The sequence below is a fragment of the Caenorhabditis elegans genome, chromosome II (genome assembly GCF_000002985.6).
Source record: "Caenorhabditis elegans chromosome II".
Taxonomy (NCBI): domain Eukaryota; kingdom Metazoa; phylum Nematoda; class Chromadorea; order Rhabditida; family Rhabditidae; genus Caenorhabditis; species Caenorhabditis elegans.
In genome coordinates this window covers 1,883,375-1,898,008 of record NC_003280.10, presented here as the reverse complement: position 1 = coordinate 1,898,008, position 14,634 = coordinate 1,883,375, and the positions used below count along the sequence as shown (strand labels likewise).

At 34.3% G+C, this 14,634-nt stretch overlaps 7 protein-coding genes, 1 long non-coding RNA gene and 1 pseudogene across 9 annotated transcripts; 5 read left to right on the top strand and 4 right to left on the bottom strand.

Moving 5' to 3' along the window:
• Positions 1-250: 250 nt before the first annotated feature.
• Positions 251-1,947, bottom strand: math-25 (MATH domain-containing protein; the record flags this gene model as incomplete). Its single annotated transcript, NM_001377705.1, has 7 exons — positions 251-331; positions 410-635; positions 761-887; positions 939-1,210; positions 1,262-1,388; positions 1,434-1,732; positions 1,841-1,947. 7 exons carry the CDS (start codon positions 1,945-1,947, stop codon positions 251-253), a joined length of 1,239 nt encoding a protein of 412 aa, NP_001364702.1.
• A 262-nt stretch (positions 1,948-2,209) lies between these two features.
• On the bottom strand, positions 2,210-2,431 carry C46F9.5 (uncharacterized protein; the record flags this gene model as incomplete). Its single annotated transcript, NM_001377704.1, has 2 exons — positions 2,210-2,317; positions 2,360-2,431. 2 exons carry the CDS (start codon positions 2,429-2,431, stop codon positions 2,210-2,212), a joined length of 180 nt encoding a protein of 59 aa, NP_001364530.1.
• Positions 2,432-3,570: 1,139 nt separating this feature from the next.
• C16C4.1 (uncharacterized protein) lies at positions 3,571-3,797 on the bottom strand (the record flags this gene model as incomplete). Its single annotated transcript, NM_061713.3, has 2 exons — positions 3,571-3,681; positions 3,729-3,797. 2 exons carry the CDS (start codon positions 3,795-3,797, stop codon positions 3,571-3,573), a joined length of 180 nt encoding a protein of 59 aa, NP_494114.3.
• Positions 3,798-5,441: 1,644 nt separating this feature from the next.
• C16C4.19 lies at positions 5,442-5,904 on the top strand. Its single transcript, NR_165319.1, has 2 exons — positions 5,442-5,542; positions 5,658-5,904. It is a non-coding gene; the product is annotated as a long non-coding RNA C16C4.19 (long non-coding RNA).
• Positions 5,905-6,309: 405 nt separating this feature from the next.
• math-12 lies at positions 6,310-7,158 on the bottom strand (annotated as a pseudogene). The gene is made up of 3 exons: positions 7,051-7,158; positions 6,730-6,858; positions 6,310-6,684 (listed from the first exon to the last, which is right to left on the bottom strand). Coding segments are annotated over exons 1-3 (612 nt in total).
• A 68-nt stretch (positions 7,159-7,226) lies between these two features.
• On the top strand, positions 7,227-8,100 carry math-9 (MATH domain-containing protein; the record flags this gene model as incomplete). The annotated part of the gene is made up of 3 exons (NM_061711.3): positions 7,227-7,506; positions 7,561-7,675; positions 7,722-8,100. 3 exons carry the CDS (start codon positions 7,227-7,229, stop codon positions 8,098-8,100), a joined length of 774 nt encoding a protein of 257 aa, NP_494112.1.
• Positions 8,101-8,837: 737 nt separating this feature from the next.
• Positions 8,838-10,800, top strand: math-8 (MATH domain-containing protein; the record flags this gene model as incomplete). The annotated part of the gene is made up of 6 exons (NM_001377703.1): positions 8,838-8,944; positions 9,061-9,359; positions 9,412-9,538; positions 9,585-9,850; positions 10,307-10,421; positions 10,464-10,800. 6 exons carry the CDS (start codon positions 8,838-8,840, stop codon positions 10,798-10,800), a joined length of 1,251 nt encoding a protein of 416 aa, NP_001364701.1.
• A 729-nt stretch (positions 10,801-11,529) lies between these two features.
• math-7 (MATH domain-containing protein) lies at positions 11,530-12,570 on the top strand (the record flags this gene model as incomplete). The annotated part of the gene is made up of 4 exons (NM_061709.1): positions 11,530-11,624; positions 11,675-11,943; positions 12,066-12,192; positions 12,237-12,570. 4 exons carry the CDS (start codon positions 11,530-11,532, stop codon positions 12,568-12,570), a joined length of 825 nt encoding a protein of 274 aa, NP_494110.1.
• Positions 12,571-13,273: 703 nt separating this feature from the next.
• On the top strand, positions 13,274-14,413 carry math-6 (MATH domain-containing protein; the record flags this gene model as incomplete). The annotated part of the gene is made up of 4 exons (NM_061708.1): positions 13,274-13,404; positions 13,453-13,736; positions 13,946-14,072; positions 14,119-14,413. The coding sequence occupies 4 exons, from the start codon at positions 13,274-13,276 to the stop codon at positions 14,411-14,413; spliced, it is 837 nt and encodes a 278-aa protein (NP_494109.1).
• Positions 14,414-14,634: the final 221 nt, after the last annotated feature.

Here is a 14,634-nt window from a genome sequence, read left to right as displayed (position 1 = left end):
TGAAGCGCTATTTGTCAGTCAGCCAATTTTCTATCTGTTCGGGAAATTATTATAAACAGCTTAGAATTTTTTATATTCAGCTCAACTTGAACACAGAAAAAAAACGGTGAGAAATGCAGGATTTTAGGATATTAATAAAGCCGATGTTCCATGAAAGTGCTAGCAAACTCATTTTCAATTATGACAAAAAAAACAAATTGTTCATTTGGAAATAAAATCCCATAGAAAAACTTAAAAATTTATTTAAGTTTCAGTGATCGAAAGCCATTTCCAGCCACTTCTCCATTGAATATTCTTTATCTCCAACAGGAATTGTGAATCCAGAAGGCTTCTGAAAAATATTTTCATCATCAATTCCAGTCATATTCAGAATTTCGACGTGAGCTTCGAGGGTGAGAGTGTTATTTACTATGTATTTTTTCTCCAAACTGTCCCATCTGATGATCATAAGACATTGGTAAGAGATTGGGTTTTCAATCACATATGTTCCTCTACACAATAAACGTCTTCCATTGGTTGAAACTATTTTCAATTGAAATTCAATTTCAATTGACCATTTTCTGGATTCATCTAGTAGTTTCAAACAATAAAGACACAGACCAACGAATCCATCTCGTCTTTGAATTTGAAGTCTCCTATAATGTGAAATAATGTATGATGCGGGAATATGTCAACTTGTTTAACTTTCGAAAATGATGGGAATTCGTGAAAAAATGTTTTGTAAATCAGTAAAGCTGCATCAAAAATACAATAAACTAACCATGGAATGTTGAAACGATTTTGAATTTTCGTATTGTAAAACCATCCTTCTTTAATTCTTGACATGTTTTTGACAGTGTCGGATAGTACAAATGTTTTTTCTGCATGTGCAATATCGCGTGGCTTATCTTCAAATAATCGATATTTATTATAATTCGAACAGTAAATTATCAGACCACCTGTGACATTGATCACTAATACATGAGCTTCCAAACAAATGCTGTCATTTTGAACATATTCTTTCTCCATCTCATTCCATCTAATAAAGTAATGGTTTCCCCAACTTGATTCCATTTTAACAACAGAATCGCACTGATCTGAATAAGATTTTCCGCTGGCAGAAATCAATCTAAATTCGAGTACACATTCAATTGATCTCTCTTCACATATTTCTTGCTCGCAGAGCAAATAGATCGCAAGGAATTCATTTAATTTTCTTATTTCCACTCTCCTGGAAAACTAACAAATTTTAAATGATGCTCCAAAACATTCAACAATATACCATGGAATATTGAAATGTTCTTCTGAATCACTATGATCTGCTTCATACTGTAGAAATCTCGAAATGTTCTTGAATGTATGTTTTAGCACAAATGTATCATCAGAATTAGGTTGCAAATACTTGAAATCTAAACGATTGGTTTTAGAAAATATACTCATAAATCTTGTCTCACATTTTCGTTCAAAGAAACCCGTACTTCGAACAATATTAGCATGGATTTCAATGATAATACTATCATTATCAACATAATCCCTTAGCATATTCTCCCAACTTATGAATTTATCCATTCCATGTCCTTCCGGCTTTTGGAATTCATATTGTACAGTCCGTCGGAAGAATTTCCCACTGACAGCTACTAGCTTCATTGTGAATTTCGTTTGAAACGACCACTTTTTCTTTTCAAAACATTCTTTCGTCTCGCAATGCAGGTTCAGTCCAAGGAAACCTTCTTTTTTGAAAATACAGAGTCTCCTGGAAATTCAAGTTTGAAAAAAAAACTTTGTATAAATATTGTACGAGATGCCCAAAAGTGGGTCATTTCATCTTCGGAAGCGAATTTTTTTTTGAAAATTGACTAACCATGGAATGTTGTGTCGCTTTTCAATATCGCTATAATAGCGTTTTCCATTTCCGAGTTTTGATATATCGTTGAATGTGTGAACTAAGAAAAATAGTTTACCTGCCATGTTCTAAAACTTTGCAGAATTTATTTGCAATACAATCAAAAAATCGGTGAAAAACTATGAGAGTTTCTGTGAGAATTTTTAGGATTCTCTATAGAAAGTAAACACATCAAATGAAAGAAAAAATAAAAAATGTGTAAAATTTTATCATTAAACAAACAAAACGAGCAGTTTAAGCTGAAAATCGACTGGATATTCGAATTTAGGATTAGCAGTTGGGAATGCTTATCAGTTTTAAAAGAAGAGGAATGAAGATGAAGAGTTGTCAAGCAAAATTGGCTGGGAAATTGACTTTAGGTGGTTCTGGGTCAATATTAAAACCGACATAAAAGAAGTAGCCCGGTTTCTCAAAAGTTGCCGGTATGATGTAGGCCTGAAAACAAGTTAATAAAATCGATAATCGAACCAGCAAAACTTGAAGAATCGGAACGCATCCAATAGTCGTAGCCCAAGAGATGATGACGAGCAGGTAGAGGATGAAATTCATGTTGAGTGAGTTGTGATTGTACTTTTCTACATAACCCCTTTTTATATGGAGCACTGACAAAAGAGATGTCCAATAAAAACATGTTATTCTAGATATTCAATTCAATTTTTATACAATTTTTTTAATAAACTTGCGAAAACACTTTATATTTCTAGTTCCTATTGTATTCCAAAAACATACAATACAAAAAAAGTTGTCTGAAAATCAGGAACAGAGTAACATGTTTTTATTAAATACCTTTTTAGTCAGTGCATAACAAAGAATACTAACAATTCAGTCGACATGAATGACGTCGTTTTCAACAATAGATATCAACTGAAGATTGAGCTTCCGTAACAGGGGTGCACGGCAAATTTCAGTGCGTATTTGCCGACCTCGGCAATTTCGGCAACTTGCCGCACACCCCTGGTCCGTAACAATTCATATCACTCGACTGAAAGTTTCATCAATTGATCTTATAAAATTCCTTGATTGGTTGCTCCTTGACTAGCACGTTATGAGTAAACGTATTGTGTTAATCTGTTGCAATTGTCTTAAATGAATAAATTTGACAAAAAAAAAGAAAGAAAAATTCTGAATCCAAGAAAGTTGTTATCCAAATTAAAAACAAGAACTTTTAAGTAACAACTGTGTATTTTCAGTTGAAAACAGAACAACTTTAAACTATAATATCTCATTGCAAAAGTGATATTTTTACTTGAAAACACGTCAAAAACATGCTCATAAATTTTACTTTCAGAAAATGTATTTGAAATTTTTGTAACTCATCAGGTTCAGAAGTTACATCAGTTTTGGCCATAGGTACTTATTTACAGCACATGCCACTTTGCTACAGAACACGAAAATTCGGACGTTTCTCATCAGGTATATAAAGCTTTCGACTGAAAATATGATTTTAGTTATATACTTTTCCATGAGTATGTTTTTCATTTTCATTGAAGCACTTTTGCAATTTCACAGGTTCTACTGATAGTAAGCCACAACTAGCAAATTTTGACGTATTCCGAGCTATAGCTAAAAGATTATGACAACAAAAACGAGACAAATTTTCAATGTTCAATATATTTATTCCCAGAAAATACGAAAGGATCGATTAAATCATCTTCAGCAACATAACATCAATCTTATTTTGGCATATCTTATTTGTCAAAGATCCCGTTTTTTACTTCAATTCTTGCTGACAAGTCTGGAATTTGGCCTGTAAATCCGATACTGTCATCGCGTACCGTTGAACCAGCATCACCAGCACTCTAAAAAGGTGAATTATGAAATCGAGAAAAATATAAATTAAACTTACAATAACCAAACTACATCCGACAGTTGTAACCCAGGAGATAATGACAAGCAGGTAGAGGATAAAATTCATATTGACTGAAGTGTGAGTATCCCTTTTCACATAATCCCCTTTTATATGGAGCACTGACAAAAGAGGTGTTCAATAAAAACATGTTAGTCTGGATATTCAATTCAATATTTATATTTCTAGTTCCTGCTGTATTCCGAAAACATACAATACAATACAAAAAAGATGTCTGAAAATCCGGAACAAAAAATCCCGAATAACGTGTTTTTATCAAATAGACAAAAGTGTCTAGCTTTAATCTCAAATTTTCCCAACTTTTCCGTGACGCAGCTGTTCAAAGTTTTATTTTTTGAAACTGTAATCCTCAGCCGATAGATGTCCTGGAATAATGTGAAGTTTAATAGCTAGAAAAATTGAAAAAAAAAGAAAAACTAAATATTGGAACATTGGAAAAATTGTCAAAAAAAATTTATATGGATAAATCTGATAGAATTCACAATGCGACGACGATGAGAATGTTCCAGTTATAACCAGAACTATATTAAATTGATAAATTCTCAGACTATGGACAAAAGACCTGAAAAAGCCCTGTCAGGACTAAACAAGCCTGAAACGGCCCAAAAAAGCCCTAAATTAATTAGCATCAAAATGATCTCTGAAATCTAAAATTATTATTTGAAAAGGAACACTTCGGATTTATAACCTATTACAATAAATATGGAATATTTCCACTCTATGTATAAAAGAAATTTTTTATAATTGTTTTCAAGCTTGTAGCTCCGTAAATCGACACAAGCTCGAAGCTCCGTAAATTGACACAAGCTTGTAGCTCCATAAATCGACACAAGCTTGTAGCTCCGTAAATCGACACAAGCTCGAAGCTCCGTAAATCGACACAAGCTTGAAGCTCCGTAAATCGACACAAGCTCGAAGCTCCGTAAATTGACACAAGCTTGTAGCTCCATAAATCGACACAAGCTTGTAGCTCCGTAAATCGACACAAGCTCGAAGCTCCGTAAATCGACACAAGCTTGAAGCTCCGTAAATCGACACAAGCTTGTAGCTCCGTAAATCGACACAAGCTTGAAGCTCCGTAAATCGACACAAGCTTGAAGCTCCGTAAATCAACACAATCCCAAAGCTCCGTGAATTGATACAACCTTGAAGCTCCGTAAATCGACATAATCCTAAAGCTCCGTAAATCTACACAAGCTTGGAGATCCGTAAATCGACACAAGATTGAAGCTCCGTAAATCGACACAACCTTGAAGTTCCGTAAATTGGCACAAGCTTGAAGCTCCGTAAACCGACACAAGCTTGAAACTCCGTAAATCGACACAAGCTTGAAGCTCCATAAATCGACACAAACGTGAAGCTCCGTAATTTGGCACAAGCTTGAAGCTCCGTGAATCAACATTAACTTGAAGCTCCGTAAATCGACACAGGATCGAACCTCCGTAAATTGACACAAGTTGGCTCTTTGGCTCCCGGGCTGTCTGTGGCTGTTATGTTACCATTGCTACCGTACCCCTACCGTACCCCTTCTCTACAGAGCCCCTGAAAGCCCAGGAAAACGTCAGAGACCGCGAGAATCTTATCACTGAGAGGTAAGAGAGAAGCAGAGAATTTTCGTCTTTTTCTCTGGCGTCTTGAGCCCTGTCTTGAGCTATTAAGAACAGAGCCAACAGAGTAAACACAGTTCTGTACTACTGCCAGTATGTATTATTAGGCGCCATGTGTTAGGTGCCCCCTTCGTTATTGATTTTTTCTAAATTTTATTGGATTTTACTAGGATATTTGAAGAAGAGGTGAGTTTGCTGATAAATTTGAAATTTTTCCAGAAATTCCAATATTTGTCGTAGAAAAAAGTCTTGAAAATTTCGAAATTTCCGTCAAAAAAATTGTATTTTAAATAATTTGCAGTACAATTAACTCTCAAACATGATTCGATCCATATTTTGACGCCAAAACCATAGCCAATTGGATTTTCGATCTTATAGAAGAAAAGTACATAGTCAACGACAAAGCTCATGTGAAGACCATCAAAACGTTTGGAATTGAAGAATATTCCCTGGAAAAGTGGATGGAAATGGCATTTGACTATTGAAAACAGATTTGATTGTGCATTATTGATATTTGATTTGAAATAAAGTTGGTTAACTTTGAAATATTCGTTGTGATCTACAAAAAATGCGGGAATTTACATAGATGATTTTGCATGGTTAAGAACGTGCTGACGTCACATTTTTGGGGAAAAAATTCCCGCATTTTTGTAGATCAAACCGTTATGGGACAACCTGACATAACGTGTTCTTGAGTATCTAAATTTCAGTGAAAGTCAACAAGTGGCTTGCTATGGTTAAATAGTGCAAACATATACATAGCTTCCTCAGAGGTTTCTCTTTTTAATTATTTTCTCTTATAATTGCTTTATCAGAAACTGCAAAATTATTTCACTTTGCAAATTCATTAAAAAAATCAATGGAACAGATAAAAATTCATAATTGAAAATTCAACTAGGGAGTAAAAAATTTCATAAACATTTGCATAAACTGAAAAATCCGAGAAAAGGGATTTATTGTCTTTTCACAGTGTAGTTCTGTCCTCCGACATTGATCACACAATCAGAGAAGTCATCTTCCAAATCATCGATACTTTTTTCCTCTTCACATCCAGTCATTTTAATTATCTTAACACGTGCTTCAATTATAATACTGTCGTTCACCATATACTTCTCTAGCATATCATCCCATCTTATAAGTTTATCCCGGCCGCGACCTTTTGGCCCGTTGAAAGTGTATGAATCATTGGAAGTTAAGCTCTGACCATTTACGGAAAGTAGTTTTAGCGTATAATCCACTTCAATAGTCCAGTTTCTTCTATTGGATTGTTCCTTTTGACAGCATATTAATAATCCAAAAAATCCATTTCTTCTTTGAATCAGTAGTCTCCTTAAAAAAATAATGAATAATAGATAGTTTCCTTAGATAACTAACCATGGAATATTGAATCGTTTCTCTGTTTTTGTGCAATAGTCAGCTCCTTCTTTAATGCTCGAAACATTTTTAACAGTCTGATTCAATAGAAATAATTTTTGGTTTTTGTCTTCAGCGCAAGGAGAGTCTGTAATTTTTTTCATTTAAAAAAGTGGTGTCGTCAATTCTGACTGAAATTTTATCTTTTGCGATTTTTTGTGGAGACAATTCTCATTTTTCAAACATCTTTGATAGAGTGAGAGAATGAAAAAGCTTATATTTTAATTTCAAAGCAAAGAAGAAAGTTTTTACTAAAAACGAAGATCTAACTCACCGGTTACTTTAAAAATATTGACATGAGCTTCAACTACAATACTATCATCAACCACATAATCACTCTCCAACTCCTTCAGAGCGGGACACGTATTATAGTGACTTAGAAGAGCATTTCAATATTCCATGGTATTTTTTTGAATGTTTTGGAGCACCATGGGAAATTTGTTAGTTTTTCAGGAGAATGGAAATTATAAAATTAAATGAATTCCTTGGAATCTTTTTGGAATGCGAAAAAGAAACTTGTGACGGAGGAAAATGGACAATTGAATGTGAATATGAATTGAAATTGATTTCTGCAAGCGGGAAACTTCATTCAATACAGAACAAAGCTGTTTTTGGAATTGGAATTGCATCGAACTATGGAAAAAGAGCATTTATTAGTTGGAATGATATGGAGAAGGATTATGTGACCAATGATAGTATCGATGTGGAAATTCGTGTGAAAATAATCAATATCACTGGTTGGTATTTTTTTTATTAAAGTTTACAATACTGCTAAACTCGATTAGTTTAAGAATTGCCATGCACGGAGAAAACATTTGTACTATCCCATACTGTCAAGAACATGTCAAGTATTAAAGAAGGAGAGGAATACTTCTCGGACATTCAAACTCGCTTCAACATTCCATGGTAAGTTATTATTAGTAGAGTATGTTAATTCAATTCAATATTTTAGGTATTTGCAAGTTAAAAGACGAGATGGATTCAATGGACTATTTCTTCATTGTTCAAAACATCTAGATGAGTTCAGAAATTGGTCAATTAAAACTGAATATCAATTCAAATTAGTGTCAACTAATGGAAGAAATGTCGCGTTCTATGGCGAAAAGGTGTTTGAAAAACCAGTGGGCAGCGGATGGGGTAAACTCATGAGATGGGAAAACTGGTCAAGCAGATGCAACGATAATTTCGTTTTTGAAGCGAATGTGAGGATTCTTGACACGACTGGAATTGAGGACAAGAATGATGTTGATAGGTTCTCTGGATTTGCGATTCCAGTGGGGGATCAGGAATATTCATTGGAGAAGTGGCTGGAAATGGCCTTTGATCATTGAAATTGATATGATTGTTTTAATTTTTCAGTGTTTACCCGATTTTGTAGGTTTTATCAATAAAATGCTCTTCAAGCTTGATTTTTGTCAAATTATGTTCATGCATATTGATATTCACAAGGGAACGTCAGTAGGAAAGTTTGAAAGTCGAGAATTTTTTGCACATTTTTCTACCATTCTTTGTATTAACTAGTTTAAAATTATGGGAAAACTATTAATTTTTTTGTAAATGGAAACTTGTTTGTGTTAGTGAAAACAAGCATAGGACGTTCATAACAAATTACGTTAGGAGGTAAAATCTGAAACTGATTCCTAAACTTATCGGCACATTTATTCGGCACATTTTTACATTTGTGACAGTTTTTTGAACAACTTTTTGAGCTTTTTGATGTGATTTTCAGAATATGAATGTGAAAAAGTAGCTCACTTGCCAAAAAAATTGATTTAGCAAGACAATAAATAATAGCTTCCAAAGCTGTATCGTAAGTTCTATCGTACTCAAAAGATAATAACTCTGGAATGCTAAATGTTTAAATAAATTACTGCTCATTTCATTTTTTCCTCATGTCCAAAATGATAGAAAATCAACAAGTTTGGTTTTCCCGTATCCTTGTGGCTTGCTATGTTCAATTTGTGCAAACAAATGCCTCTATCATCCTGTATTTATCTTGCTCAGGGTTAGAAGGTTTTCTTCTTTTGCGAGAACGTTTTGTTATTTCAATTCTATATTTTTGCCGAAAATGGCAAGCAGATCGTTCCTTCTAACTCATACATTCAAGGATGTATCAAAACTCGAAGAAGGAGGCAGCTACTACAGTGATATTTATGTACGACATGATATTCCATGGTTAGTTATCTTTTTTACAAACTATGTATGCACGTTAATTTGAATTATCTGAACACTACTTGGAAAATATTTTAAATACTTGCATACTTTATCAAATCTCAAATTTGATTTTCCAGGAAAATTCGAGTTTTCAAGAAAGACGGATTTCTTGGTGCGAACCTGCACTGTGAAAAGAAGGAATGCTCGGAGACGAAAAAATGGTCGTTTCAAACGAAATTCACTTTGAAACTAGTAGCTGTCGGTGGGAAATTCTTCCAACGGACTGTACAACATGAATTCCAAAAGCCGGAAGGACATGGAATGGACAAATTCATAAGTTGGGAGAATATGCAAAGGGATTATGTGGAGGAAGATAGTATTATCATTGAAATCCATGCCGATATTGTTAGCAGTTCAGGAGTCTTCGAAGAAAAATGTAATATAGAATTGATTAACACTACATAGTATACTACAAGAAGTTATTTTAGGTCTTCCATATTTGCCAGCTGATTCGGGAAAATCGTTTGTGCTAAAGCATACCTTCAAAAAACTTTCGAGATATTCAGAGGGAGAGTACCAGTATAGTGATGTAGAAGTGCATTACAATATTCCATGGTATGATATCAAAAGTGTCGTAGATCAAAAATCTAAGTATTTGCAGGAAAATTGAATTGCAAAAGGAAAATGGATCCTTTGGATTTCATTTGCCCCACGTGTCTGAAGATAGGACAAAGACCGGCGTGGTGGAACGTGAGGCCAAATTGATTGCTGCAAACGGAAAATTTCATTCGGTACCGAAAAGGAGGTGGAAATTAAATTCTACATCTGGAAGAGCATTTTTGATTTATTGCAATGGTATCGAAAAAGATTATCTGATCAATGACAGCATCGATGTAGAAGTTCGTGTGAAAATAATTGAAATCAAAGGTAGGTCTTCTTATTGAAGGTGGAGTAGCGCCAGTGGGGAAATTGTTAAAGACCACTTCTATCATAGGAGTCCTATGGTCCCAAAATGACTGAATATCATGATAAAACTTTTCAAAAAAATTTGGAAAATGTTTTATTCACTGTCAAAAAGTGGCAATTACTCAGTTTCTGCCACTCATAATTTTGGAAGTCGACCAAAAAAAATTTTTTTTTTCGACATTTTTTATGTTTTAATTTTGTTTAAATTATTTGTATTAAAACATTGTAGGGGTCGAAACATGCGATATTTCTTTAAATTTTCTCAAAAGCTCATATTTTTCAAAACTTTGACAGGAAATTATAAAAATGTTGAAAAATTTGGAGTGTTTTATTATGATATTCGGTCGTTTGGGATTGTTATAAGTGTATTTAGACACCTTTAAAGTTTAAAATAAAACTAAAATCGATTATTTGAAGATGTACCATGTACGCTGAAATCATTTGATCTATCCCATACTATCAAGAACTTGTCAAGTATTAAAGAAGGAGGGAACATATTTACGGGCATTCAAACTCGGTTTAACATTCCATGGTTAGGTCCTTGTTCTTAAAATTTAATAAAACAATATTTTAGGCGGATGAAAATCGAGAAACAAAATGGATTTCTAGGATTATATCTTCATCGTGAGAAAAAAATTGAAATTGATTTTCAATTAAAATTAGTGTCGCCAAACGGAAAAAGTTTATCGATTGAAAGATGTAGTGGTTATGGCTGGGACATGTTCCTCAGATGGGATGTGTTGGAGGAGGATTACATAGTCAACGACACCATCGTATTAGAAGCTCGTGTCTGGATTCGGAAAATGACTGGAGTGGAGGGGGATGTTGAGAAGTTTCCGGGATTTGTGATCCCAGTGGGGGATCGGGAGTATTCAATGGAGAAGTGGCTTGAAATGGCTTTTGATCATTGAAAATGGGCTTGGGCGTTTAAATTATTTATTTGTTTTTTAAGATGAACCTTTTTTCAAAACTTGGACGTGATAAAGGTTTTAATAATAAGCTACTGTTCTGTTCCTAGAAGTGTTAACTAAAGTAGCAACATTACAGAAAATGTGGCTGGAAATTCTTAAGCAAACAGAGTCAGAATAAACTAGGATTTCCATGAAGTCACCGCAACGGAGCCTGCGCCGGCCTGCGCCGGCCTCCCGGAATCACGGCTCCGAAGGTGTCGGCCGCTTCCAAATAACCACCCTTTCGCACTACGTTGCGCACACACCAAGCTACTCGTTTCACGCGCGGAACCTTGAACGTGTCGGCCGCTTCCAAATAACCACCTTTTCGACTAAATTGCGCACACACCAAGCTACTAGTTTCACACGCGGAACCCGGAACGTGTCGGCCGCTTCTAAATAACCACCTTTCTGCACTACGTTGCGCACACACCAAGCTAATCGCTTCACTCGCGGAACCCGGAATGTGTCGGCCGCTCCAAATGACTACTTAATTGCTCACACAAAACGGCGCGCGGCTGGAAGACTTGTATTTGTTCGGTTTCTCACACCCGCACCCTTATGGCTTGCTATGCTTAAATTTGTGCAAACATCTGTATCTTATGTATCTTCCTCAGATCTTTTTGGTTAAACAAGCATCTCAGCTTTAAATGCCGTGCTCTTTTATTCTCCACCTGATCCTAACTCTAAATGCCCGAACAATTCCAAATCAGCGAAACTGTGAGAAATATCTCACGATTCGAGGATGATGAGCAATATTCCACTGCTATAGAAGAACGATTCTGGTTAGTTAAATCAATAAATTCAAAAAAAAATCATGAAAATAATTTTCCAGGCGGATAGACTTCTGTAGAAATGATGATTACCTTGGGCTTTATCTGAAATGTGAAAAAGAAGAGTGTGAATGGTCGATTGAAGTTGAGTTTACACTGAAATTGGTGTCACAGAATGGGAATTGTTTGATGAAAAGCTGGAAGGACACATTTGAAAAGACGGAAGCTCTTGGTTTTGATAAATTTGTTAGTTGGAAGGATTTGGAGAGTGATTATGTGGTTGATGATAGTGTTGTAGTTGAAACTCATGTCAGGATAGTTAAAGAAACCGGTTAGTTCAACCTTATAGTTAATTGATATTGAAAAAATCTTGTTGAATTGAAAAAAAGCTACTTGATAAAATTTTGAGCAGTTTTCCTTGACATAATGTAATTTATGTACATACAATTACAGAATCTCCGTGCATTGAATACAAAAACCAAAAAACATTTCTACTGAATCACACTGTTAAAAATGTTTCGAGAATTATAGATGGAAGCGACTATTTCACAAAAATAGAAAATCGATTTAATATTCCATGGTTAGTTATTAAAAAGAACACAGATTTCTAAAATAATTTTATAGGCAATTAAAAATTCAAAGAAGAAATGGATTTTTTGGAATATTTTTACACTGCAATAAAGAAATGTCCAATAGAAGCAATTGGACTATCGCAGTTGACTTCACGCTGAAACTAGTCTCTACAAATGGTCAGTGCTTAACTTCAAATATGACATCTGTTTTCAACGAGCCAGATGGTTACGGGCTCTTTAAATTTATAAGATGGGATGATATGGAGGAGAAGTACCTGGTGAACGATAGTATCGGAGTTGAAGCTCGTGTCAAGATTATTAAAATGACTGGATGTAACGACATTGAAGACCTGGAAAATAAGTTCTATAATTGTGTAATTAGTTGATGTTGGAGAGCGAAGTTTCACAATTTTTTGATCAAATCTGTTGATGTATTTTTCAATGAAAATGAAGATTTTGGAATTATCAATGTTTTGTATAGTAATACATTTTTCAGAGGCTCAAAGGCGAAAACTCAAGGTCGAAATTGGTAGGGGTTAAATAAATCGATACTTTAGTCCGGGATTAGCTTATGACCTGTGACTTGTCTCTGTAGCTTTTTCGGTTTTGAACACAATATTTGATTAAAAAAAACACCTTTACCAAGGTTATTGTAAAATTGGTACTGTAACAATTGTTTTTTTCAACAGTTTCTGCAATTTTTACGAACAAATTTCTGTATCACCCTGTATTTATTTTGCTCAGAGTTCGGCTTGTCTCTTTCAGTTTCTTCATTTCAATAATGATATTTTTCAGAACTTTGAACCGGATTTCGGTACTCTGCCTTTAAGCAGAAAGTAGAAATTCCTCATTTTCTCCCACCAAGTTGACAGTTTCTCCATGTTAGGAATAATTGTTCAACTGATAAGAATTCCTTTTCAATTCACCACCTCACCACTGTTTTTTCAGACAAAATTTGTATCGTTTTCTGTGTGAGAATCGATCATTTTGCTTGTTTTAATTTATATTTTCTATTAACCAACAAAATTTGGTTCTACTATTCATTTCATTTTTAGCATAACTTTTTCTATCATTAATTATTTCAGAACAATGTTCAATTTCTGCAAAGAGTTCAATTCCTGCAAAGAGTTCAAAATCAGCGAGGTTATTAAAAATATCTCAAGGTTCGAGGAAAATGAGAAATATTCCACTAACATAGAAGAACGATTCAATATTCCATGGTTGGTAAATCTAGATGCACTTGGAAAATCATGTGCAGTTTGTTTCAGGAGAATGGAAATAGTGAAAAATAATGGATATTTTGAGTTTTATTTGAGATGCGAAAAAGAAGAACGTGAAAACATGAAATGGTTGATTCATGTTGATTACACATTGAAATTGGCATCGAAAAACGAAATGATGAAATGGACGAAAAGGGGAACGTGGATATTTCTAACAAGGCCGAGTCGATGTGGTTGCCCTAATTTCATCAGCTGGAAGGTGTTGGAAAGTGATTGTGTGGTTAATGATAGTATTGTAGTTGAAGCTCATGTCAAAATAAATAAAATAATTGGTGAGTTCCAATTTTCTTTTCTCAAAAACGTGGTTTATTGCCTAGAAATTTGAAAACAAGTTTTCACTCTCTCACTATAAAATTCGGAATATTCCAATACTCAAAAATACCACAAAAAATAGAAAACATCGCAAAGGATTACGAATTCCAATTCTTGAAAACGCGAAATCCCAACGATACCTTAAAAAAAGAGGTATAAATAATTACAGACTCTCCGTGCATTGAAAACGAAAATCAAAAAATGTTTCTGTTGCATCACACTGTTAAAAATGTTTCGAGTATTAAAGAAGGAGGTAACTATTTCACAAAAACAGAGAAACGATTCAATATTCCATGGTGCGTTATTCAAATGAAACTGACCTTTATTTGGTATTCTATTAAGGAAATTAAACATTGAAAGAAAGAATGGATTTTTTGGATTATATCTACACTGTACCAAAGAACTGTCTAATAAAAATAACTGGACTATTGAAGTGGAGTTTGATCTAAGATTGGTGTCTCTGAATGGTCAGAGTTTATCTATCAAATTAACATCCACTTACAAAGAGCATTATGGTTACGGCTGGGATAAATTTCTAAGATGGGACGATATGCTAGAGAAGTACACGGTGAACGACAGTATAATCATTGCAGCTCTCGTCAAGATTACCAAAATGACTGGATGTGAAGAGGAATAAAGTATGACCTGGCCATTTCTCTTTTACTTTCCAGTTTATCTCAATGTTTATAAAGTCATTTTATGAGTTGTCTTCCTCCCTATTTAAACCGAATTTCCTATCTTGAATTGTATCGTTTCCATTGAATTTTTGAATAAATATGACCCCAGTTGTCAGAAACTATTTTCATTTTACAAAGTAACATAGTTTTGCAATTTTTGATAAAACAATTATATAAGCAA